The sequence below is a fragment of the Pygocentrus nattereri genome, chromosome 15 (assembly GCF_015220715.1).
Source record: "Pygocentrus nattereri isolate fPygNat1 chromosome 15, fPygNat1.pri, whole genome shotgun sequence".
In the NCBI taxonomy this organism is placed as follows: Eukaryota; Metazoa; Chordata; class Actinopteri; order Characiformes; family Serrasalmidae; genus Pygocentrus; species Pygocentrus nattereri.
Genome location: NC_051225.1, coordinates 69,592 through 96,837, shown reverse-complemented (window position 1 = coordinate 96,837; position 27,246 = coordinate 69,592). Strand labels below are relative to the sequence as shown.

Genomic DNA, 27,246 nt, shown 5'->3' with positions numbered 1-27,246 from the left:
GAGACGCTGTTTTATGAGAGTTTAGAGAACTTCAACTCCATTCATGGTGGAGGGAGACATGCAGGGCGCTGTGCGGCAAAATAGTCCCCAAAGAAAACTCAGTATTCCAGATTTTCCACTGTTTTCCATCATCAATATTCCATATAAGCTCAGAAGACTCGTGTAGGTTCTCTGGTGGTTCTGGATGGTAAATAAAGTGTCTATATCTGTGTTGTAGTCATGGCGACGCCTGGTTCCCATCACCCCCACTGTAAAGACGCCTGAACTGTTTCACACCAAACCCTCTGAACCTCTGATTTACACCTGCAGACACTCAGATATGTAGAAATTTTTAAAAGTTGGTGGAATTCCCCTTCACAGAACCATGTAAATAACATGCATTAAAGTGAAAAACAATGTGAAGCTACAGGAGCAGTGAAAGGTTTTATCTAGAATTGAAGAGACTTTATTTTTAAGAGTCTGTGATGATGACGCGTTTCTCCTCCTTAATCAACATCATAGTAGTGCAAATGAAATAATCCCCAAAAAACAGATGGTCACCCTTTTAAAGAAAAACACAAAGTGCCTTGAGTTGGTGTAAAAACGACAAACTTTGCCTTAAAGCTTCCGTTTCCTCTCTGCAACACAGATACTGTGCAAAACGAGTCACATCTACAGCAGCAGGAGGAGCAGCGGCAACGAGAGGCACAAAGGTTTCGTCACAGCTCGGACGACGACAAACAACGTTTAGACAAATAAATAAAACTGACCAACGTTTCTGAACCTCTTCCAGTGACTTATAAAATCTCCTCTGTACTCTTTACCTGCATTTCCTACGATTAAAAATAACAGAAAACAAACAAATTGAACACGGACGGAAGCAGAATACAACTTCTGCAATAACAACGTTAAACGGAATATGATTTCATATCTCAAAAATGAGGCAAATATACAAACCGAACTGCTGCAGTAAAACGCTTCCGCGCTCAAAGCTGAAAAACTCACGAGTGAGACAAAAGCAGGGTGCTGTGCATGTAAGCAAACAGCAGGAGGCGCCATTTCACACAGCAGAATTCTTTCGATTAACTTAAGCCTTCAACTCTCAGTAGGGGGCGCTGTTTCATAAAGCAGTAGGCTTAAGTTATGTGGATAACTGAGTAATTCTGCAACATCGCATTGTGGAACAGCGCCCCCTGCTGCTTAGCTTGACTTCGGGCTTGAGTTACCCGGCTAGCTGAGTAATCCTGCTTGGTGTAAAATATATCCCATAATTGTGCGTCTCTGTGCTTTTGTTCTGTTGCTACATCCCCCCTTTGTCCTCTTCCACCTCGTCCTCTTCCTCCTCCATGTTTTTGCGGGCCATCCTCTCTCTCCTCTCTGCGAGCCGTTGGCATCGCGGACACTCGCGGCCGCTTTTAAAGCACGTCTTGTGGTAACAGGCGTTACACTCTGCAACACATTCACAGTGATTCACTCAGCAGACAACAAACCGGGAATCCAGCACATTCAGGTCTTTCACTACAGACATAATCATATATACACAATCAGTCCTCCCAGCAGCAGGGGGCGCTCACCTTCACACCGCTGGCACTTGTTCAGCTCGTAGGGGAAGATGATGTCTTTGTCGTTGCCACAGAATTCACACACGAAGCCCTTCGCCTGGCAGAGCTGGAGATTAAATCACAGAACGGAGTCCGTTCAGACTGAGATTAAAGCAGCGCTGGTGCTGCTGGTGCACAAACACTCAGCGGCGAGCAGAGAAACATTTCAAAACCTTTGATGACTGAAAAGTGCAGAGGGAACTCTGGAGGTTTATGTGGTGGGTGAGCAACAGAGGCTGCCCCTTCAGATGAGCTAATGCGCTAACGCTAACTAAAGCTAACAGCACAGCGCTGGGTGCTGATGGGGACTCGTCGTCTTCTACATGAGGTCTTTTCTCCCCAGCGGACGATGAGCCGACATGTCAGTCAGAGACTAACCGCTAGAGCGGTCAGCCTAGTTAGAGATAAAAGTGTGCCATCTCTGCCTCCGTCACATCGCAACGGGATCACATATCGGCACGTGTGTTGTGGACTAGCAAAATGTAATACACACACACACACACACACACACACACACACACACACACACACACACACACACACACTGGTCTGAGTGGATCAGACACAGCACTAACGTATAAAATTGGTTCTCAGTGCTAGGTAACAGCTTGTGTTCTCCCAGATTATAATTATAATGTTTATTCATAATTACGGAGCAGGGGGCTCCGTAAATACAGCAGGGGGCGCTGTGGAGCTAAACACACAGATCACACGGAAACCACAGAATACACAGAACCTGCAGAGCGCAGAACAAGCCAAGTTCCTGCTCACCATGCAGCCTGAGACGTGGGTGGAGCCTGAGCGGAGCAGCTCACGGAGTTTTGGGGCAAGTTCTCCGGAACGGACGGCAGTAAGGTCATTCAGAGAGAACAGGTGCAGATCCTCCGTCAGGTGACCCGGAACCAAATCAAACTCATCCAGCACACTGTTAGAACACAAACACACTCAGTACTGACAGTGTTTGTGTCTCAGAAGTGTCAGCAATGCAGAAATATTTGGGCACTCACTCTTTAGCTAAGCGGCAGGTCTTAAAGAGATTCTTCATGTGGAACAGCTGAACTCTTAGAACCTGAAACAAAACACAATTTATTCATGTTCAGTGAGCGATTCAATAAAACTCCACAGCCTGTTTACGGTTCACTGTGTAAACGTTCTGTTTCTGTTCTCTCTGCATCTCAATGAGGTTCTCACTCTGATCAGACAACAGACAGAAGACCTTAAAGGTCTCAGTGTGACGAGGCACGAATGGAGCTTTAATGACCGACAGCGAAAGCTAACCTCACAGACTTTACAGGAACTGAGTGGACACTTCACTACAGGAAATACTCAACAAAATGATGTTTGTTCAAGAGAAAATTTTTTATAACAAATCCAGACAGATCTAGAAAAAAGAGAATAGCACCTGCTCATAAATCAGCTCACCCACAATCTATTATGAATATGATGATGACTGTTATTATTAATAATAATAATAAAATCACTGACCCGCACTGTCTCCAGAGCTTTGACCTTCTTGTAGAGCGCGGTGTTGATGTCGTTGGGGTTGAATAGCGGGTCTCCTGAGATCTTCCCCAGCAGGTCGCGAGCGAAGTTACTGACGTAATATTTACTAAAATCCCATTTCCTGAGCACGCGGCCCGGCACCACAGCAACCGCGTTCTCATGACAACACTGACAGAAATACCGGCCCAGATACTCACAGTACCGCAGCCGCTTTATATAATCTGTCAAGGAAACAGAAAATTTTCACACACATCACAATTTTGTAACTTCACTATACACACTGTATTACTATCTTTGTGGGGACTACACCAAACACACAGAGTACAGCCTTCATCACTGAACTATGACCTCTGACTTTTTGTACCTGGATCGATGCGTGTACCACAGCCTGCACACCTGTAGTTCTGTTTGGCCACCACCACCTTCCTCCTGAAACACACACACACACACACACACACACACACACACACACACACACACACACACACCTCTGTTACTGTAATGCACTGTTGGAGTCACAGTTCTGCCCTTCAGTCACCTGACAATCAGAGGGGTTAGTATAAACAGTGCTGCAGTGAGATCAGCGTATTTTTAGACTCACTTTGGCGCCGGGTGGATGTTAAAGATGATCTGTGGTCGCGGCGGAGCCCATTCCAGATTCCCTCGCACCCGGATCCGCAGCTTATAGATATCTGCATGCTCTCCATCATCAGGAGAGATTGGGAGAGAGTCAGGAATCGGCAGGAGCTATAGAGAGAGAGAGAGAGAGAGAGAGAGAGAGAGAGAGAGAGAGAGAGACAGAGAGAGAGAGAGAGAGAGAGAAGACAGATAGAGAGAGAGAGAGATAGAGAGAGAGACTGAGAGACAGAGAAACAGACAGAGAGAGAGAGAGAGAGAAGACAGAGAGAGAGAGAGAAGACAGAGAGAGAGAGAGACACAGAGAAAGAAAGAGACAGACAGGGGGACAGAGAGAGAGAGACAGAGAGAGAGAGAAAGAGAGACAGAGAGAAAGAGAGACAGAGAGAAAGAGAGACAGACAGAGAGAGAGGCATTTGAACATTGAACAATGAACATATAATGTTCATATGAGCCACACAGTCGCTCTGACAGACTGTAATACACTACAGGAAGCGTAGGGGGCGATACGGCTTCTACTGTTTCATTTAAAAAGCTCTACAATGTTCATATGATCCACACAGTCACTCTGACAGACTGTAATACACTACAGGAAGCATAGGGGGCGATACGGCTTCTACTGTTTCATTTAAAAAGCTCTACAATGTTCATATGATCCACACAGTCGCTCTGACAGACTGTAATACACTACAGGAAGCGTAGGAGGCGATACACCATAAAAGATACAAGTGCTTGCAGCACAGACAGAACACAGTGGTAGAGCCAGAAAAACTAAACAGGCAGAACAGTCGACTAATAATAATGACAATAAAAGTTGATAGATTAATAAATAGAAACAATAGTTAGAGCCCAGTCCTCAATGCACTTTAACTGACATCAACCTCACACACACACACACGCACTATGTATCTTCTAAACCGCTCCTCCGTCAGGGTCACGGGGACTGCTGGAGTCTATCCAAGCGGTCATTGGACGGAAGGCAGGATACACCCTGGACAGGTCGCCAGTCCATCACAGGGCAGACAGACAGACAGACACTCACACCTTGGGGCAATTTAGCATGTCCAGTTGGCCTGACTGCATGTCTTTGGACTGTGGGAGGAAACTGAGAACCCGGAGGAAACCCACGCAGACACGGGGAGAACATGCAGACGTCAACCTCAACATATCAAATTTATATAGAGTGCATATTTATTATTAGATGTATAGCTGTTTGTTATTGTGAAAGATTAATGTGCAGACAGGATTAATGTACCTTCTGTGGAGCGTCATGTTCTGGAACCAGCCAGTCCAGCTCTGATGCTGCCGGGAGCTGCATCCCCTCAAACTGCCTCAGCAGCCCCATCGCCACCGACTCGGCAGAGTTCGACTGTAGGAGAGATGGAGAACTGCGCGTGCACACACACACACACACACACACACACACACACACACACACACACACACACACACAAACATACATTCAATATTACATACAGTCCTAAAGTACTGAGATATTACATTGTGCCACATCGCCCAGCTCTAACCAGCAGCCCTGTCTCTAAAGTGACTGTGCATTATTCAGTCTCTAAATGTTTAACAATTTAAACACTGCTAAAACACTCCTCTCTGCACAGTCTCTCTAAATCATCCAGAGTCCTGGGTCCTCTCCTGTGCACCGGTCTGGGGGCTGAGATGGCCATGGGAGGAGCTTGATTTTATGTCTGGTGAACGATTTTTGTGTAGATCTGGCCACGTTTAGGGTCATTATCTTGCTGAGAGACCCAGTGATCTTCAGCTTTCGGGCAGAGGCCACCAGATTTTGATTTAAAATGTCCTGGTATTTCAAAGAGTTTATGATGCCATGGACCCTAACAAGGTTCCCAGGGCCTTTGGAAGAGAAACAGGGCCACAGCATCACTGGTCCTCCCCCACACTTCACAGTGGGCATGAGGTGCTTTTCCGCAAAGCTCTATCTTGGTCTCATCTGACCGAAGCACACGGTCCCAGCTGAAGTCCCAGTCCCGCTTAGCGAGCTCCAGACGTTTATGCCGGTCAGTGAGTTGAGGATTTTTCTGCACAGCCTCCCAGACAGCTTGTTGGCATGTAGATGGCGCCTGATGGTTGTTATGGAGACTTTGTGACCCCAAGCTGCTGCTCTTTGATGCAGTTCTCTAACAGTGAGCTTTGGAGAACTTCTTACTTCTCTTCCCGTCCTCCTCGCTGAGCGTGGTGGAGAGATGACCCTGCGTCCTCGCCCAGGCTGGCCCGCCACTGTTCCAGTGGTTTTAAACTTCTCGATGATTCCTCTGACCGTAGATGTGGGCAGGTGGAGGTGAATGCCTGACTGATGAAGGCCGACACACCTGACTCGAACGCTGCTTTCTCTCGTCTTTCCCATGTTGAAGAGTGGATAAGAGGAATAGGCCTCTGTGTCACCTCATATTTATACCCCAGGGAAACAGGAAGTGATGAATTACTAATTAAAGGTTCCGAGATACTCTGATCAACTTCATAAACCACAGTAGAAATGACAGAAATGCTTCATTTACATTCATTTTCTAGGAATTGTTAGTGCCAATAATTGTGGAACAGGTGATTTTATGAAAAATAATCATTTATTAGTCAGGATTTTATTTTTAATTCACTCGAGTTAAAGGTTACACTCTTCTACAATTTTCAGTGTGAGATTACGCTTCTGAAATAAAACTGGAATTTATTTTAAGGCTTTTAACACATCTTAACAAGGGGTGCCAATAATTGTGGATTTTATTCATATAAAAGATTTATAAAATGTATTACAGTTATGACTAAGAAACTACTGAGTAACTAAGTCAGTGAATGTGGATCATTCCTTATTTAATGACGTCTGTATGCGCACCGATATCGATTATATCAGCACATCACTATTTAGAATGTAAGTAAACTGATGAACTGGCACAGTTTGCATTTGACTCACATGGACTCAGAGCTGATGAAGGACCTGCTGGGAGTCACGCTGGGTTTAATATCTGCATCTGAGACAGAAAAGAGAACACAGTCTGCCAGATATACAGGAAACATTAACAAATAGAACAGAGTGATTTCTGCAGATTAAAGATTATTTACTGATTAGGTGTAAAACAGCTGGAGCAGAAAAACAGCAGAAGCTGAACTGTTAAAGACTCAGAAACATATTTTGTTGAGTTGGCTGAACGTGACTTCAACGAGAGTCTGTTTATCTTCACACCGTGAACAAAAGCCTCTTGTTCTGTATTCAGAGCAGAGTTCAGTTCAGCCCTCGCAACTAATCCACTCAGCTCAGATCAGCTCTGTGAGGGAAATCACAGATACGGATGATGTACATTAAAGGGGCATTTCAGCCTAAAACTATAGTTTGTCATTTGTGGCGTTAGGCAGATTCTGTAGAGCCACATTTCAACCGCCTCACCAGTTTCTTCCCACTACAATACCCAGAATGCATTACTCAAATACATCATATAGCCGCTGTGAATCCCTGAGGTGATAAAGATCTACAGGCTAATAAACACAGAGGTTTTCTTTAATCCAGAAAACTCACTATACCATAGCTATACCATAGCTACAGGAGGGCAGGCATGTTTAGAACAGAGGAAGCTAGTGATGGCTGAATGTTTTATTTTGGCTGAAGTGCCCTAACAATAAAAAAAATACTACTATCAATAATAACAATAACAATAATAATAATAAAGTAAACTGTAAAAGTCTGAACAGGGCCAATTTCTCTGAAAGTCAGTTCAGTTTCTCTTTTCAATGTTTCTGAGTCACAGTCGCTAATGTGCTAATGCAGGCAGACTCAGTGCTGATGCGCTAACGGCTAACGGAGGCACATGCAGTGAGGAGTGAACAGACGTGAAAAACTGAGGGATGAAAAATGAACAATAACACTGAGGAAAAACAGCACAGCTGCTAAAACACATTCTTCTTACATTTTTCCTTTATTTACATTTTGTTCATGTTTATTCTAGTTTATAATTTTTTTTAAAATCACTCGACGCTGAAGAAAGAAAAGCAGCACAGCAGCTAACAGTGAGCGCTAAACACTAAAGCAGCTAAACACGGCACTAAAGCCTGATTCACAGCATCACCCAGTGACCTTCACTGGACACAACTAATGACTTCAGGTTCTTACAGAATAATTTTATGATGTTTAATAAAAAGTTTATTCCTGTTCCAGAAACTCAGAGGCAGCGGCTGCTTTACGCACCAGCTTCAGACACAAGGCTGATTACAGTCTAACGCCATCAGAGACGTCCAGATCAAGACAGGGTACAACAAACTGACAGGAAAACATTACAGACTTCTCAATGACACACACACACACACACACACACACACACACACACACACACACACACACTCACAGACACACACACACACAGACACACTCACAGACACACACACACACACACACACACACACACACTCACAGACACACTCACAGACACACTCACACAGACACTCACAGACACACTCACACAGACACTCACAGACACACTCACACAGACACACTCACACACAGACACACACAGACACGCTCACAGACACGCTCACAGACACGCTCACAGACACGCTCACAGACACAGTCACGCTCACACACACACTCACGCTCACACACACACTCACGCTCACACACACACTCACGCTCACACTCACAAGGTGCACAAGCTAGCAGCGTTAGCATCTCTCTGTCTGTACCTGAGAAGAGTGAAGCGAGGGACAGTGAGAGTCCGCTCTGAGACGCCAACAGCGCCGGACCGTCGCAGCCATCTGAGAGACACAAACTACACTCAGCACTCACTCTGTGTTCAGCAGAGCTTTAATAAAAACCTCCACTGACCATCTCCACTCAAACATCGCCACGAACCTCAGACCTGCAGAGTGACGAAGGAGCTGACGAGCTTTTTCTGTGGGTGTTAAAATGTGAGAACACTGTACAGCCTTTTTACCTGCTCAGCAACTATAGCATCATAACGGTCATCTGGGATAGCTGGGTGTTGTCCAGGCTGACAACCCACCACTCCCTCGCTGTCGTGATGTGTGTGTGTGTGTGATGCATTAACTATGTATGTAACTTGTGTGTTCACAAAAGTAGTACCTGACTAAGTGGTCGTCTCATCATCAGGAGAGGTCGACCCTCAGTGACTGATCCGTGTCTGAGACCACAAGTTCATAACCATCCTTTATCTGGGTGGGCAGGGTGGTCCTCCCCCCTCCCCATCACTTAGCATGTTAGCTGTCTGTTAGCTAATGTACCAGACCGAGAGTTAATGTTCTCCTCCAAGTGTGTTGAGCCCTGCCTTATTAATTATCCAATCCATTTGCTTCAAGCAGAACTTGTTTTAAAGGGAAATTCCACCATTTTTTCTAAACTCTGAATTTTATTTACCATCCAGAACCACCAGAGAACCTACACCAGTCTTCTGAGCTTATATGGAATGTTGATGATGGAAAACAGTGGAAAATCTGGAATAATGAGTTTTCTTTGGGGACTATTTTGCCGCACAGCGCCCTGCATGTCTCCCTCCACCATGAATGGAGTTGAAGTTCTCTAAACTCTCATAAAACAGCGTCTCAGTCATCAGGCAGTGAATTCAGAACCAGTTCATGTAGGAACTTTCTGTGAGGAACTTTTAGAGGGACGTCTGGTTCCAATCACCACCACTGTGAGGAGCTCTGACTCGGCCAGTTTATCTAGAACAGTGTTTCACACCAAACCGCTCAGAACCGCTCTGTTTACATCTTAAATCAAAACTAATAATAAGTCTGTGTTTTCCATCTGAATTTCTACAGAAAGAAGTTTAAAAACTAAAGCGATCATGGAGAGGATTTGGGCATGATGTGGAAATGATGTGATTAAATGATGGAAGCAAATCAAAAAGGACTGATTGAACAGCAGCACAGATGAACACGCCCACCCTCACGGTTCTCCCACCTCTCAGCTCGAAGTCCTCCACCTCCTCTGCTGATCCGGAGTCAGAATGGGGAAAGGAATCATGGGAACTCTTTGGTGAACCACTGTCTGTGGAGGTGAATACTGAAAAGAAAAAGCAGGGAAGGGAAAAAAAAAAAAGAAAAGAAAAGAAAATCACATCCACCAGTTCAGAGACACTTTAAAGCCATGATGTACAGAGCCTTTACTTTAAAGCGATAACCTGAAGAAAAAAATAAGTTTATCCAGTTCCCCCACCTGTTCGGTATCTGAGGTTAGCATCTTTAGTTTGAGCACTGGAGGTATGCTGCTAATGTAGCTGACAAATAATAGAAGCTAATACCCACAAATTAGCCCTGAAAACATCTTAAAACTTCCGTTTTGTGCCTCAAAACGTGGTTTCTGTGTTTCCATTACCTGTCAGCTACAACAGCCTCGTAGCTCCAGTAAAACTAAAGGAACGTCAGATTTGTGGGTGAACCATCACCTCAATGCAGTGATGAAGGCCACGCTGTGCGCTCACCGTGCTGAGAGCTGCTGGGCTGCAGTCGGCTGCGGCGGATCTGCTGTCTGCGCAGGCGGATCTTCTGCTTCAGCTGCTGGATCTCAGAGTCACTGTCTCCTTCCTCCTCCGCCTCCTCCGCTCTCCGGCACATGTTACACTTCATCAGCTCGATCGCGGCAATTAGAGACTCCGAGATGCTGAAGTGAGCGTTCTCCTGCAGGGGGCGCAATACAGCTCTCAGATTACAGCATTATATTGATTGTGAGAAAGGCTCACATGTTGTTTACTTAAAAACAAAACATATCAACCAGCATAAACTACTGCTCCACTTCAAAAGCCTCTATAATGTTCATATGATCCACACAGTCGCTCTGACAGACTGTAATACACTACAGGAAGCGTAGGGGGCGATACGGCTTCTACTGTTTCATTTAAAAAGCTCTATAATGTTCATATGATCCACACAGTCGCTCTGACAGACTGTAATACACTACAGGAAGCGTAGGGGGCGATACGGCTTCTACTGTTTCATTTAAAAAGCTCTATAATGTTCATATGATCCACACAGTCGCTCTGACAGACTGTAATACACTACAGGAAGCGTAGGGGGCGATACGGCTTCTACTGTTTCATTTAAAAAGCTCTATAATGTTCATATGATCCACACAGTCGCTCTGACAGACTGTAATACACTACAGGAAGCGTAGGGGGCGATACGGCTTCTACTGTTTCATTTAAAAAGCTCTATAATGTTCATATGATCCACACAGTCGCTCTGACAGACTGTAATACACTACAGGAAGCGTAGGGGGCGATACGGCTTCTACTGTTTCATTTAAAAAGCTCTATAATGTTCATATGATCCACACAGTCGCTCTGACAGACTGTAATACACTACAGGAAGCGTAGGGGGCGATACGGCTTCTACTGTTTCATTTAAAAAGCTCTATAATGTTCATATGATCCACACAGTCGCTCTGACAGACTGTAATACACTACAGGAAGCGTAGGGGGCGATACGGCTTCTACTGTTTCATTTAAAAAGCTCTATAATGTTCATATGATTCATCCTAATGAGCAGTTCACCGCAGATCTAATGAGCAGATGGATATGGAAGTGGTGGATCCTCCTCACCTTCTCCAGATCAGCACAGCTGCCGAAGTCCTGCTCCGAGAGATAACTGATCAGACTTTGGCCCTCCGACGGCTTCCGGAACATTCCATCAGAAACAGTGCTGTACTGAAAACCGTCTGCAGGTACGCAAAAAACTACAATAACTGCTCTAAGATCTGCTTCTGCAGAGAGTAGATCAATACAAACGACAAGCAATGAGATCTGTGATTTCATCCCAAACCAATCAATCAATCAAATCCCACATATTATATCAGACCTTCCACACAGTGTGAAATAATCCAGGCTGTGCAGTGAGGCACTTACTGGCCTCCATGTAGAGCGAGCTGTGGCTGCTGCTGCTGCTGCTGCTCTGAGGAGAGAATGGCCCGAAACTCTTCACACTCGATTCATCCACCGCAGATTCTGATTCAATACACACACACACACACACAGTTCATCACAACACAATTACAGTTAGAGAAAGTGTATCTTCTGATTCAGGCTCACAGACACAGCATACAGGGGATATGAATGAAATGAAAACACGTCAATAAAAAATAAATTGGACTTTAATCACATGCAGTGTTTTTCTGTTGACTGAAGGCAAAATCTGACTCGGCTGAAATGCTTGTCTGCAATACTTGATTACTTGCTCTACTTTCTGTTTCTGAGTGCCACCTTTTTACTACAAGACCAAGGCCGTGTTCAGACTGACAGCCTGAATCTGATTTCTGTCATATCCAGATTGATATTTGATAGTCTGGAAAGTAAATAAAAATATGAAATCAGATTTTTCATAATCGGATCCAAACCACTTTTGGAGGTGGTCTGGAAAGCGACTCCAGGTCATATTTTTAAACAGATGTGTGTCAGTCTGGACGCTCTGGACGCTCAAATCACATTTCAAAGCGTCTTTTTCGTAACTCGCAACATGACATACAGCAACAATGTTGAATCCACAGTGAGGAAGTGCTGGGATTGAAGAAGAGCTCCAGAGACTCATGATGATGAAGAGAGTTCTGAAGAGTCTGGAGGGGAGATGATGTCCCTCCATCTCTCCTGCATCCATGACAGAGATCCTGTCATCAGCGTAGCTACGTAGCTACCATGGCAACCCATGCAGATAGACTTGTGATGTCTGGACACACAAATCTGATCTGATCACTTGCAGATAACAGAGCGGAGAGTCAACTCAAAGGATCTAATTTGTGAAACGACTCTGATTGGCCTGCAGTCTGAACACAGACTAAGATTGCCTATGAAGGGCAGGTCCACCCACCAAGAGTGATGTGAACTCTGCAAACCTTGTAATCTAAAAAACTAAACCAAAAAAAAAAACCTAATCTTAGCATATAGGATTCAGTGTTAAGTGAGGAAGAGGGAAGTGCTTCCAACACTCCCAGCATTCTTCCTCCTTCACCTGGTTTCTCTCATTGGAGGAACTTCACTTTCTACCCACTGATGAACTCTGAAAGAGAGAGTTTGTGTTTTGACGTTCAGATGTTTCTGCAGCTTTTCAGAGCTGATCAGAATAAAAACTTGTCAGTGTGAAGAACAAAGCAGTAAATGAAGAGCAGCGGAAGGACATGCAGGAGGATGAGAGAGGATGAAGTGAGGGCTTAGATGGAGATTCAGGTGCAGGGGGAGTGTGAGCAGTAGAGCACTGCAGACCTGCTACAGGATCCTCTATTATTATGGTGATTTTCCTGTGGCCGCCTGTTTCACAGCGAGAGAGAGAGACAGAAACATTACCCAGAACCCCACAGGGCACAGCGCAGACCGTCAGAGAGATTAGCAGAGGCATTAGCAGAGAGATTAGCCTGGGCTTTTATTTTATAAACTAAACTACATAAACTACATTACAAACACTAAATAGTTCACACAACAGCAGAACCAGAGACAAAAACAGAAAACACACACACACGGTCGCTCTGACAGACTGTAATACACTACAGGAAGCGTAGGGGGCGATACATCATTCCCAACATGAGTTTCAGTTTCACTGAAAATGTACTAAAGAAGTTTGTGTGTGTCATTAAAGAATCTGAATCTGACAGAAGAGTTTAATTTATCAACTGACAAATCAAGTTTATGTAGATCATTAGCTGCTGTATAAACCACCACCCCCCCACTCCCAGATTACAGCATGTTAAATAATCTTTACACTGTCCTGTCTGTTTGTTGCGTCTAATGTCTGTTTTATTTATTGTTTGTTTCTAGTTTAATTTTTTTGCACGCTCACAGCTGCATGTTGCACTTTGTGCTGCTTATTTTGGTCGATGTTGTACCGTGTTGTTCCTGGAGGGATGTTATTTCACTCCACTGTGTACCTGCACACAGATGGAATGACAATAAAAGCCTCTAGACTTGACTTGACCCCCATTTTTCACCTTGTTTGTGTTTCTGTGCAACCCCGGTGTCAGACAGTGACCTCGCATGACCCCTGAAGCTCCGCCCGATTCCCCGCTGTGTGTCAGAGAAGGAGTTGCGGCGGGGGGGCTGCGGAGGGGCGGGGGCGGACTGAGTGGGCACGGGTGGAGTCTCACTAATGTGGGCGGTGCTGCTGGAGTGTCTCCGCCTGCCCAGGTTGCCGATGGCGAGGTACTCCGGCCCATCGTCACCGTCTCCATCCACACTCTCTGCCTGCTCTGGTTGGGGAGGGTTGGGGGGCTCACTCACACACACCTGTGGGAGCTCTGTGCTGACATCACCACGGTCACACCCACACGGAGCCCCCACCGCACCTCCTGACCTCATCGAACCACTGTGGGCCACGACCTCTGCAAAACACCAACACAGACACACAGTGGGTTTAAATCTGACTATAGCAGGTTTTATCTGATTGTAGTGGGGGTTTATCAGCCTATAGAGGGTTTATCAGACCATAGAGGGGTTTATCAGCCTATAGAGGGGTTTATCAGCCTATAGTTGAGCTTTTCTAACTGTACTTTAGTTTGCTGCCATGTAAGAATGTGTGATAACACATTAAATCTCATTTTATTAAATGCTGCAGGAAACGTTCACCATTACAATGAACCTCATACACACAGAGAAACACGTGGAGATTACTAAGTGAATTCCAGCTCATTGGAGGAACCATGGCTTAATGTACGCAGGTTTTTAGTATCAGTCTAAGAAAATTCCACACACAGAGTCTTTTCTGTTGCCTCTCTTTGCCAAGCCCCCCACTCCCGACTCTCAGTTTCTCAGTAAGACACTCCTGTCCTGTCCTGCTCTGTGTGCTGAATCTAAAGGTACTTATTCACAGTTCACAAAGCTGCATGCACTACACATTTCTACATTTTCTCCCCAGATTATCGGATTTAAGCCAGGCATATCAATGAAAACAGCAGCATCTGCAGTTCAGGCTATCAGAAGGAGTGAACTGGACCCCTGTGTGAATTACAGAGTGCACAGTGTGTAGGATGTAGCGCATAGCTGCACAGTATACAAACCATAAGGCCAAAAAGTTGGGAGAGTAGAATGCAAATAAAAACAGTAAAAAAAGTAAATCCATGCTGACCTGCAATTTAACAAAACTATTACCAAGACAGTAAAATTAAGGTTTAATCTCATCAACTTCACTGTTTTTTGTAAATATACCTTATTTTGTAATATGTGCCAGCAACACTTACCAAAAGAGTTGTGACAGGGCAATTTATGACTACGAACATTGTGAAATGTTCAAAAACATAATTAAAAAAAAAACTGATTTAAAAGGAGTATCCAGGAAAAAATCCAACAGGGAATCCAAAGAATTCTCTGTACATAAAATGCCGAAAACCACAACTGAATACCCGTGACTGGTGACCCCTCAGGCGGCAGCGCATTATAAACCAGCATGTTTCTGTTATGACGTCACCACATGGGATCGAAAATACTTCAAGAAACTGCTGTCAATAAACATCCACAAATGCAGGTGAAGGCACAGTGGAAGTCACATATCATCAATATTCAGAAACACTGCCAACTTCTCTGGGCTCGAGCTCATCTGAAATGGACTGATTCTCGGAGTAAACGTGTGTTGTAGCCTGAGGAGTCCATTTTTCAGACAGTTTACAGAAATAATGGACGTTGTTCTCCGGGCCAAAGAAGAAAGGGACCATCCAGATTGTTTCCAGGGTAAAGTTCAAGTAGGTAACCTGCGCATCTGTGAAAGCTCCAATAACACTTTGGAGCAACATATGCTGACTTTTAGACGCCGTCCTTTTAACAGATGTCTTTGTTTATTTCAACACGACACACAAAGAAACATTCTGCACATGTCACAGCAGCACAGCGTAATCAGAGACTGCAGGTTTTAGACTGACCTGCCTGAAGTCCAGAACTGTCTCACACTGAAAACGTGTGTCTTTTCAAACTGAAAATATGACAATGAAAGCCATGGATCAACTGGTTTCTTCAGACCCTGCGTAATTACTGCTGTTAAAAGGAAAAGTTCTATGGCAAACATGCTTCTGTCTCAACCTTTCTGAAACAACAACAAATTCACAAATTCATCACTGCTGTCTGGTTTTATTAGCCTTTCACATACCGTTCCAGTTTTTTTGTGAACTGATCTTTGTACAATGTGTAGTGTGTATAAGTGTTGTGTATTGTGTTCTAACCAGAGTCAGGCTGAGTATGTGAGCAGGTCGTGTTACTCTCTGTGAGGGAGGGGTGGGAAGTGTGTCTGCGGACAGCCGCCAGGGGGCGCTCTGGGGGTAGGAGGTACAAGCTGTGACTCTTCACTAGACCGAGAGGAACCGGTTCCTTCAGCTGGGACAGCTGCAGAACACACACAGAGCAGATGTTACACACACTGACACACAATAAAACAAAAGACAACACTTCCAGGGAGAGAAAACAGTCAGTACAGCTTACAAAGCAGGATTTTCTCAATCAGCCCTGGTTACACCCAGCGTCACGTCTGTGGCAAACAGCAGGCAATTTTATTAATTATCTAGAGAACATAAGCCTGAAGCTTCATTTTCTTAGGACGTTATTTAGCTACTTGAAAAAACTCTGCTTTGGGAAATCTGCCGATTCCTTACTTGCACTGCATGCACTGCCTCTGTGATTGTTTTGTGCTAGAGAGAGAACTGAGGGACACTCCTATTGGACAGCCCTCATTCTGGAAATAAACTAACCACTTTGGTGGTGCTAAATAACTCCTGCATTGTGACCCCCTGTTGGACTTCAGCAAGCTACAGAGTGACCTGACTAACCTCTCTGATCCGGACGGTGTTGATGAGCGCCAGCAATCGTGGGTCGTTCTGCTCTACAGCCTCTAAACACTGCAGCATTGCAGAGACATGCGGCTCACTTAGCAGGAACGCTTCATCTGCACGGGGAGAAACGCATTAAAATTTAAATTAAAATTACTGCTGTAGTGTAACGCTGTGTTGTGGGTGTGTGTTACCACTGTAGTATTTGTGGGTGTTGGTGGTGTGTGTGTGTGTGCGTTGTCACTGTAGTATTTACGGATGTTGGTGGTGTGTGTGTGCGTTACCGCTGCAGTATTTGCGGGTGTTGGTTGTGTGTGTGTGCGCGCGTTACCGCTGTAGTATTTGCGGTGTTGGTTGTGTGTGTGTGCGCGTTACTGCTGTAGTATTTGCGGTGTTGGTTGTGTATGTGTGCTTTACTGCTGTAGTATTTGGGGGTGTTGGTTGTGTGTGTGTTACTGCTGTAGTATTTGCGGGTGTTGGTTGTGTGTGTGCGTGTGTGTGTGCGTTACCGCTGCAGTATTTGCGGGTGTTGGTTGTGTGTGTGTGTGTGTGTGCGCATTACCGCTGTAGTATTTGGGGGTGTTGGTGGTGTGTGTGTGCGTTACCGCTGTAGTATTTGCGTGTGTTGGTTGTGTGTGTGCGTTACCGCTGTAGTATTTGCGTGTGTTGGTTGTGTGTGTGCGTTACCGCTGTAGTATTTGCGTGTGTTGGTTGTGTGTGTGTGTTACCGCTGTAGTATTTGGGGGTGTTGGTTGTGTGTGTGCGTTACCGCTGTAGTATTTGGGGGTGTTGGTTGTGTGTGTGCGCGTTACAGCTGTAGTATTTGGGGGTGTTGGTTGTGTGTGTGTGTGTGCGCTGTAGTATTTGGGGGTGTTGGTTGTGTGTGTGCGTTAGCGCTGTAGTATTTGGGGGTGTTGGTTGTGTGTGTGTGTGCGCGTTAGCGCTGTAGTATTTGGGGGTGTTGGTTGTGTGTGTGCGTTACCGCTGTAGTATTTGGGGGTGTTGGTTGTGTGTGTGCGTTACCGCTGTAGTATTTGCGGGTGTTGGTTGCGTGTGTGTGCGTTACAGCTGTAGTATTTGGGGGTGTTGGTTGTGTGTGTGTGCGTGTGTGTGCGCGTTACAGCTGTAGTATTTGGGGGTGTTGGTTGTGTGTGTGTGTGTGTGTGTGCGCGTTACCGCTATAGTATTTGGGGGTGTTGGTTGTGTGTGTGCGCGTTACCGCTGTAGTATTTGCGCGTGTTGGTTGTGTGTGTGCGCGTTACCGCTGTAGTATTTGGAGGTGTTGGTTGTGTGTGTGCGTTACCGCTGTAGTATTTGCGCGTGTTGGTTGTGTGTGTGCGCGTTACCGCTGTAGTATTTGGGGGTGTTGGTTGTGTGTGTGCGTAACCGCTGTAGTATTTGGGGGTGTTGGTTGTGTGTGTGTGTGCACGTTACTGCTGTAGTATTTGGGGGTGTTGGTTGTGTGTGTGCGTTACCGCTGTAGTATTTGGGGGTGTTGGTTGTGTGTGTGTGTGTGCGTTACCGCTGTAGTATTTGTGGGTGTTGGTTGTGTGTGTGTGCGTTACCGCTGTAGTATTTGCGGGTGTTGGTTGTGTGTGTGTGTGCGTTACCGCTGTAGTATTTGTGCGTGTTGGTTGTGTGTGTGCGTTACCGCTGTAGTATTTGCGCGTGTTGGTTGTGTGTGTGTGCGTTTCCGCTGTAGTATTTGGGGGTGTTGGTTGTGTGTGTGTGTGCGTTACAGCTGTAGTATTTGGGGGTGTTGGTTGTGTGTGTGTGTGTGCGTTACCGCTGTAGTATTTGCGCGTGTTGGTTGTGTGTGTGTGCGTTACCGCTGTAGTATTTGGGGGTGTTGGTTGTGTGTGTGTGTGTGCGTTACAGCTGTAGTATTTGGGGGTGTTGGTTGTGTGTGTGTGTGTGCGCGTTACCGCTGTAGTATTTGGGGGTGTTGGTTGTGTGTGTGCATTACCGCTGTAGTATTTGGGGGTGTTGGTTGTGTGTGTGCATTACCGCTGTAGTATTTGGGGGTGTTGGTTGTGTGTGTGTGTGTGTGCGTTACAGCTGTAGTATTTGGGGGTGTTGGTTGTGTGTGTGTGTGTGTGTGCGTTACCGCTGTAGTATTTGGGGGTGTTGGTTGTGTGTGTGTGTGTGTGCGTTACCGCTGTAGTATTTGCGCGTGTTGGTGATGTGGGTCAGCAGGGGTCTGAGCTGGATGGACAGCAGGTGATTCTGCAGGCTATGGAGGAGCCAACGCTCGGCTTTAAAGCCCTCACCACTAACACCATAAACACCACTGCTCAACACCGGCTCCAACTGACTGAACTAGAGAGAGACAGAGAGAGAAAGAGAGACAGAGAGAAAGAGAGACAGACAGAGGGGGGGGGGCAGACAGAGGGGGAGGGAGAGAGAGACAAACAGAGGGGGAGGGAGAGACAGACAAAGGGGGAGAGAGAGAGAGAGAGAGACAGACACGGGGAGGGAGAGAGAGAGAGGGAGGGAGGGAGAGAGAGAGAGAGAGACAGACAGGGGGAGGGAGAGAGAGACAGAGGGAGGGAGGGAGAGAGAGAGAGACAGACAGGAGGAGGGAGAGAGAGACAGAGGGAGGGAGGGAGAGAGAGAGAGAGAGAGACAGACAGGGGGAGGGAGAGAGAGACAGAGGGAGGGAGGGAGAGAGAGAGAGACAGACAGGGGGAGGGAGAGAGAGACAGAGGGAGGGAGGGAGAGAGAGAGAGACAGACAGGGGAAAGGAGAGAGAGACAGAGGGAGGGAGGGAGAGAGAGACAGAGGGAGGGAGGGAGAGAGAGACAGACAGGGGGAGGGAGAGAGAGACAGAGGGAGGGAGGGAGAGAGAGACAGACAGGGGGAGGGAGAGAGAGACTTGTGTTTTCACCATGATTCGATGCATTATGCTGTATTTTAACACCCCTGCTGTTAATAAGCAGCAGCACAGCTGTGTTACCATATTTACTGTACCTGCTCCACATGACGCGCGAGGCTCGGGCTGATAAACCGCAGACACCAAAGAAACTGCCAGTAATCCTTCTGTTTATAATACACCTGCAAAATAAACACACAAACACACTAATTCTTGGGGTTACTGCACTCTGGTTAGTTTAGCTGTGGTTTAGTGTTAGGGTAGGTTTAATAAACAGGGATTAAGTCTAGTCCTGGACTAGACAGCATGTTTAATGAAGATTTCAGTAGCTGTTTAGTTGGAAGCCCAAGTTTAAACTACATCCATAAAATCCTCCTCAAATCTCAGATTCATACTGAATTAAAATGACAGTTCTTGTTAGTAACCACTCAGCGAGCAGCAGCTCCTCAGATTAAAGGTGAATTTATTTATATAGCACATTTCATACACAAGGGCAATTCACAGCGCTTTAAATAAACAAACGCAATATAAAACCAGCAAAATGGAAAACAACTGGGCTAAACTTTAAAATTAAACAGACGTGTCTGTGTGTCAGAGAGTGTGTGTGTGTGTGTGAGACTGAGTGTGTGAGTGTGTGTGAGAGAGTGAGTGTGTGTGTGTGTGTGCGCGAGTGTGTGTGTGAAAGTGACTGTGTGTGTGTAAGTGTGTGAGAGTGTGTGTGTGTCTGCGTGTGAGAAAGAGTGTGTGAGAGTCAGTGTGTGAGACATTGTGTGTGTGTGTGTGTGAGAGTCAGTGTGTGAGACATTGTGTGTGTGTGTGTGTGTGTGTGTGTGTGTGAGAGTCTGTTTTCCGTTTTGTGCTATCAGCTCTTAAATCAACCAAAAGCGGTAAGCGGCTGAAATTTCATGGCTTCTGCTGGTTGTTTCGTCTGCTCAGAGTGTGGCCTGTTTAGTTTAACCCCCTTTTCCGCCTCTAGTGATAGTGGCTGTGTTAGCCAGCTAGTTAGCTCTCTGGCGGAGAAGGTGGCCCAGCTAGAGGTGCACCTCCGGGGGTTATTAAAGGACAGAGAGCAACATTCAGTGTTAGCAGCTCCGGGTGCCCTAGGGAGAGTTAGCACCCCCTCGACTCCGGCGTCAGAGCCCTCACAGCGGGGCGAATGGGTGACGACTCGGCGGTCTAGCCGGAAAGCTAAGGCTAATGCTAACGCTGAGGCCAAAGCTAACCCACCGGAACACCACGCTCCTCCGATTAGTCATTCATGTAGGGGCCAATGATGTCCGTCTGCGGCAGTCAGAGGTAACTAAGGCTAATATTAGAGAGGTGGTTAAACAGGCCCAGACGATGTCCGATGCCGTAATCTGCTCTGGCCCCATCCCAATGCAGCGCGGCGCTGAGGCCTACAGCAGGCTTACGGCGTTAAACCGCTGGATGTCCAAGTGGTGTTCCTAAAATCAAGTGGGCTTTATAGATAATTGGTTACGATTTGAGGGCAAGCCTGGTCTTATAGGTAGGGATGGTGTCTACCCCACGCGGGAGGGTGCTGCCTTACTTTCGTGCAGCATAGCACATAGTCTTTTAGTTAGTCGGCAGAGTAGCGTAAACCGCTGCTGACAGTCCAGAGCCGGGACCAGGCCGCAGACAGACAGGCTAAACCGACCGTCTGCGATCCGCCTTGAGGCGTCACCCAGGTTCAGCTTTATTGAGACTGTGTCTTTGCCCCGAATTAAAACTAAATTTAGTCAAAGAAAAACTCAATCAGTCCGTTTAAACAACCTAATCAACATATATCCATGTTCTGATGATCGCACTAACACCTTAGATCTAAAACTTGGACTACTCAATATAAGATCATTAAACTCTAAAGCAGTCGTCGTAAATGAAATTATAAGCGATCATAAATTTGACTTTTTCTGTCTCACTGAAACGGGTTAGACCAGATGAATATTCAGCTTTAAATGAAGCCACGCCTACAGGCTATAATTATGCACATAGGCCAAGACTAACAGGCGAGGGAGGTGGAGTCTGTGTAATATACCAAAATACTCTCGATATAAGTCAGAAACAATGTGACGCTTTCACTTCCTTTGAGTTCACAAAAAAGAATGCCTTTTCATTATTTAACATTTACAGGCCACCAGGGGGCGACTCTGAATTTATAAAAGAATTTAGTGACTTCGCTGCAAACCTGGCTGTGTGCAGTGATAAAGTAATAATTGTAGGAGATTTTAATATTCACTTTGAGAAGGTAGACGACCCATTAAAAATGGCATTTACCTCAATCCTAGACTCTGTTGGTTTTACCCAAAATGCAGCAGGGCCGACACACGACTGTCGTCATACGTTAGATTTAGTTTTTACACGAGGTCTTAACATAGACAAGCTTAATATCCTCCCGCAAACCTCAGCGATCTCCGACCATTACCTAATTTCATATGAGTTACGACTTAGCCATAATATATATACGTCCCCTCGTTATTCAACAAAGCGCACAATAAAACTGTTTACTGCCCTACAATTTATAGAAAATCTCCCAGAGTTATCAACCCCAGTCCCCACTCCATCAGACCCAATGGAACTAGATTTACTAACCGATTATTTAGAAAAGACCTTCAGATCCACTTTAGAAAATGTGGCCCCACTTAAAATAAAAAGAATAAGGCAGAAAAAGCCGCGTGGTACAACGATAAAACCCGGACCTTAAAACAAACAGCTCGGAAATTAGAGCGGAAATGGCGTCAAACCAAGCTGGAAGTGTTCCGCTCTGCCTGGAAGGACGGCCTTATAGAGGATAGAAATGCCCTCACTGAAGCTCGCTCAGCATATCTGGCCTCGCTGATCGAGAATAATAATAATCCTAGAGTTCTGTTTAATGTGATTTCCCAAATCACACAAAATCAGGCAGGTAATGAACCAGAAATCCCAGCAACTCTCACCAGTGAAGTTTTTATGGACTTTAATAATAAAATTGAAAATATTAGATGACAAATTCATCCCACAGTATTAAATCCAGCTTGGCTGTCATCTGACTTGGCTGATATAAAACAAAACACAGCTGTAGAAAAGAGTCTGGAAAACTTTTACCCCCTCCCACAGCTGGAGCTAGAGAAGATTATCTCTTCTGCAAACTGCACAACCTGCACACTCGATGCAATTCCCTCAAAATTACTCAAAGAAGCACTGCCAGTTATTATAAACCCTATTTTAACTATAGTAAACTCGTCCCTTAGTAAACCAGCCATTAGTGGTGTACTCTGTGTACTTCTGCTGCCGGTCCCAAGCCCGGATAAATGGTGAGGGTTGCGTCAGGAAGGGCAGGATCCGGCGTAAAACTTGTGCTAAACTATCATGCAGATCACGAATATGATGCCATACCGGATCGGTCGAGGCCCGGGTTAACAACAACCGCCTCCAGTGCTGTTGACCAGCAGGGTGCCGGTGGAAATTGGACTACTGTAGGTCGAAGACCATCAGAGAGGAGAGGAGGAAGGCGGGTTAGACGGCAGCGAGAGAGAAGGAAAGGCAGGAGTGTGGAGGTTAGAGTAGGGACTCTGAACATAGGAACAATGACTGGTAAAGGCAGAGAGCTTGCAGACATGATGGAGAGAAGGAAGGTAGATATTCTGTGTGTCCAGGAGACCAGATGGAAAGGAAGCAAGGCCAGGAACATTGGAGGTGGATTCAAACTGTTCTATCATGGTGTAGAGAGGAAGAGATGGAGTAGGGATAATCCTAAAGGAACAGCTTGGGAAAAGTGTTCTGGATGTAAAGAGAGTGTCAGACAGGATCATGAGCTTGAAGTTGGAGGTTGATGGTGTAATTTTGCTGAGATGCTGAGATTTTCGTTGGGAGTGACAAGGCTGGACAAGATTAGAAATGAGCAGATCAGAGGGACAGTGAAGGTGGAGCAGTTTGGAGATAAAGCCACAGAGGCCAGGTTGAGATAACTAATGATCTTCTTCTTGCCTCTGATCAAGGCTACATATCTCTCTTAGTGCTACTTGACCTCAGCGCGGCTTTCGATACAATAGACCACAATATTCTCCTAGAAAGGTTAGAAAACAAGGTTGGAGTCACAGGGACGGCCCTATCATGGTTCAGATCTTACCTATCAGAACGTTATCAGTTCGTTAGGGTAAACAATTTATCTTCCAATTATTCAAAAGTGAGATTTGGAGTTCTGCAGGGCTCTATATTAGGACCATTACTATTTACACTATACTTGTTACCGTTAGGCACAGTTATAAGTAACCATGGCGTAAACTTTCATTGTTATGCAGACGATACTCAACTGTACATATCAGCCAAGTCTGATGACCAACACAGGTTAAAGAAAATGCAGGACTGTGTAAAAGACGTGAAAGGCTGGATGTTACGTAACTTCCTCCTATTAAACAGTAACAAACAGAGGTTCTCCTTCTGGGTCCAAAATTAGCAAGAAGTAAATCACCAGATTTAATCTTAAATCTCGCCGACTTTCCAGCCACACCTGGATTAGCAGCTAAAAATCTCGGCGTTATAATAGATTCAGATTTATCATTCGATCAACACATAGGCGGCATCACTAGGACAGCTTTTTTACATCTTCACAACATCGCCAAGATCAGAAATGCCCTGTCCCTGCGTGATGCAGAAACACTAGTACAGCCTTTATTACTTCCAGGCTAGACTACTGTAACGCGCTACTGTCAGGATGCACGAGCAGGAATTTAAACAAACTCCAACTAGTCCAAAACGCCGCAGCCAGGGTCCTCACTAAAACTAGAACATCTGATCATATCAGTCCAGCGCTATCATCACTTCATCGGCTGCCTATTAAATTCCGTATTGATTATAAAATCCTTTTATTGACGTATAAAGCCCTACATGGTCTCGCTCCTGAGTACCTGCAAGACCTTATTTCTCATTATGAGCCATCACGACTACTCAGATCCCAGAGCGCTGGCTTATTAATAGTCCCCAGAATTCCTAAGGCTGCAGCTGGGGGAAGAGCTTTTTCTCATAAAGCCCCCAAACTCTGGAATGATCTTCCAGAAACTGTTCGGGACTCAGACACAGTCTCAGTCTTTAAGACTAGGCTGAAAACTCACTTGTTCAGTTCAGCCTTTGGTAGCTAATGTTCCCCCCCTAGATAAAGGCAGCAGATCCAGGAGTCCATGGACACAGGGAATTATAGTAAACTGAGACGCTGGTGCCGTCGTCCCGCTGCTCGCACGTGGTCACTCAGGTTTGTGGACGGTGGAGCGGAGGGACGCCAGACTGTCTCAGAGTGCTGCCGTGTCTGTGTGTCCTTCTGGTTCTCTCCTGTTAGTTGAGCTGTCATAGTCAGATCTGCCATTAGCCACACTCTGGAAATGTCCACATTCCCTGTTTATGTACAAACGGAATAAAACTAATTCCCTCTCCCTGCTTTCTTTCCGAGTATACAATCACCCACATGTCCGGCTGGACACTGAAGGACGACCGACTGCTGAGCCCTCCTTCTACCCACTTCAGACCAGCTGCCCACGCCCCAGCTGCCACCACCTACCTTGGACGAGCTGCCAACCCTACACTGATGTTCTCATGGACTCCTAGTTATTCCTAATACCAATATTACTGCTGTTAATATTAGTAATATAATCACTTGTAGGTAGTTTGACCAGAGGAGGACGGGTCCCCCCTGGTGAGCCTGGTTCCTCCCAAGGTTTCTTCCTCAGTTGTGAGGGAGGTTCTCCTTGCCACTGTTGCTTGCCACTGTAACTTCTTGTTAAAACGGTCTTTTCTGGAATTCTGTGAAGCTGCTTTGCGACAACATCCATTAAAAAGCGCTACAAATAAATGTGATCTCCCCACTCTTCTCTCCCCACTCTTCTCTCCCCACTCTTCTCTCCCCACTCTTCTCTTCCCACTGCTCTCTTCCCACTGCACTGTCCAGTCTCTCAGCTATTCTCTCATTTATTCGCTGATTCTGTTCTCTTGCCTGCTGTTCTCTCTTGCCTGCTGTTCTCTCTTGCCTGCTGTTCTCTCTTGCCTGCTGTTCTCTAGGCCGTTTACCTGTTCGTGTTTGAGGCCGTGGCTCAGGATGTTGTTCATGTCCTTGTGGAGTCGCTGCAGACCCCCATACCGCGACCACACGTTCGGGTTATTGGTGGATAGAAGACCCTCAACAGTGGTCTTCAGATTGGATAGGAGCTTCCAGTGCTCACGCCTGAGCAAAAATATATAACAACAAACAACAATGACCATAAAACACGGCTGTATCACATTATTCGCTTTAACAGTACTGACATCACAGACGGCTGCTATATGCAAATGAGCTACCTGACCAATCACTGTCTTTACTTCGCCCTGACCAATCACGATCTTTGACCACGCCCTGACCAATCACGGTCTTGACCACGCCCTGACCAATCACGGTCTTGACCACGCCCTGACCAATCACGGTCAAAGAAATCAGGAACATTGGCTAAAAATTATCGGCGGGATTTGGTTGAAATCATTTTTGTTAAAGTAACGCAGGGCAAAGCTTTTATAATATATGGCAATAACATTTATAACATAAAGTAAATTACATTGACACATCATTTCATTACAGTATTGTAAACAGTTTAATGAAAATTCTGTTCAGCCTCAATTCCTAAATAACCTAAACGCTCATCACGAGTTCAACAACCAACCAAAACACACACACACACACACACACACACACACACACACACACACACACACACACACACACAGGAATGATTTACACTGTGGGGACCTGCCCATAAAGAAGAAACACCCCCATAACCTGAGCGTATGAACAGGTTTCGGTCCCCACAGAGTGACATAAACCTGATCCCCCCACACTCACACACACCTTAAATAACTGACCTGACAGATTCCAGAAGTGAACTCGGGGGTCAAAGTTCACTCACATCGTTTTCTGTTAGTGCCTCCTTCAGATGCATTAGCTTAAATCCCTTAAACCCGGTCCACAAAGGAGCCGCCAGCACCTTCAAAGCCCCGAGACCCGCACCAGCTCGGGTTATTACCATCATTACTAATATTATTGCTCTTATTATTACTACTAATATTTCTCTTATCATTACTACTATTATTACTCTTATCATTATTAATAAGGCTCTTGTTTTTAGGGTTCTCGGAGTTTCATTTCTGAGTTCCAGGGAAACAGATTATTGACCACTGATCTACAGCGGAGACTAATCATTATTACCTCACTCTAAATATTAATAATTACATTAATAATATCCCTCACTGCATCAATACTGATAATAAAATCGGGTGCTAATGTTGTCCGGTGTCGCACGAAGCTGAAGTCAGCTTGTTGCTCGTATTTTCCCGTTCCACCTTAAATGCTTCACCATTTAAGGTGGAACGGGAAAATTCGAGTAAGAAGCTGGCTTATAGGAAGCCTCGTCGGTCTCGCTGACTGAGCAAAACTCGCCGAAGCTCGTTTACCAATCAAACTTGCTAAAAATCTGTGAAATGTGAATATTTTAGCACTGCACTTGTTAAATACAGCGAGCCCGACCGTTACGCGGAGATATTTATCCCCGTTAGCCGCTCGCTAAGGGCAGGGATGCCGCTGCGCTCTGTGGGGCTCCTGGTGCGCCAAACTCGGCAGCAGCTCCAACAGCAGCCCGGCGGCATTAGCATTTAGCATCGTTAGCCGCCCGGACAACCCAGCCCTAAAGTCAGCGCTGTTTACCTCCGCTCCGCGACGTCTCCCTCGGTCTGTATCTCCATAACTCGGCTTAGCTCCGCTTCTCCACCCCTCAGTTTAACCGCCAGGCATTTCTGTGGGAAAATAATCCCGGGTTAATGTAAAATTATGTAACTGTCAAATCTGGACCAGGCGGAACACACACTCCGCTTCTGTGGGCTGTGCCGAATCCCACCTGCATTCCGAGAAATCC

At 45.7% G+C, this 27,246-nt stretch overlaps 1 protein-coding gene across 4 annotated transcripts; it reads right to left on the bottom strand.

Moving 5' to 3' along the window:
- Positions 1–174: 174 nt before the first annotated feature.
- Positions 175–27,238, bottom strand: rubcn (rubicon autophagy regulator). 4 transcript variants are annotated; one of them, XM_037545411.1, is made up of 22 exons: positions 27,039–27,238; positions 25,379–25,532; positions 19,444–19,527; positions 18,630–18,792; positions 16,474–16,589; positions 15,874–16,033; positions 13,657–14,046; positions 12,938–12,982; positions 11,591–11,689; positions 11,288–11,403; positions 10,172–10,367; positions 9,652–9,753; positions 8,415–8,486; positions 6,658–6,715; positions 4,975–5,107; positions 3,685–3,830; positions 3,448–3,512; positions 3,066–3,304; positions 2,588–2,649; positions 2,352–2,505; positions 1,554–1,647; positions 175–1,428 (listed from the first exon to the last, which is right to left on the bottom strand). In XM_037545411.1, exons 1-22 carry the CDS (start codon positions 27,074–27,076, stop codon positions 1,280–1,282), a joined length of 2,835 nt encoding a protein of 944 aa, XP_037401308.1. In that variant the 5' UTR covers positions 27,077–27,238; the 3' UTR covers positions 175–1,279. The 4 variants fall into 4 exon arrangements, with proteins under 4 accessions (XP_037401308.1, XP_037401310.1, XP_037401309.1 ...); XM_037545413.1 differs by lacking the exon at positions 8,415–8,486; XM_037545412.1 differs by lacking the exon at positions 12,938–12,982.
- Positions 27,239–27,246: the final 8 nt, after the last annotated feature.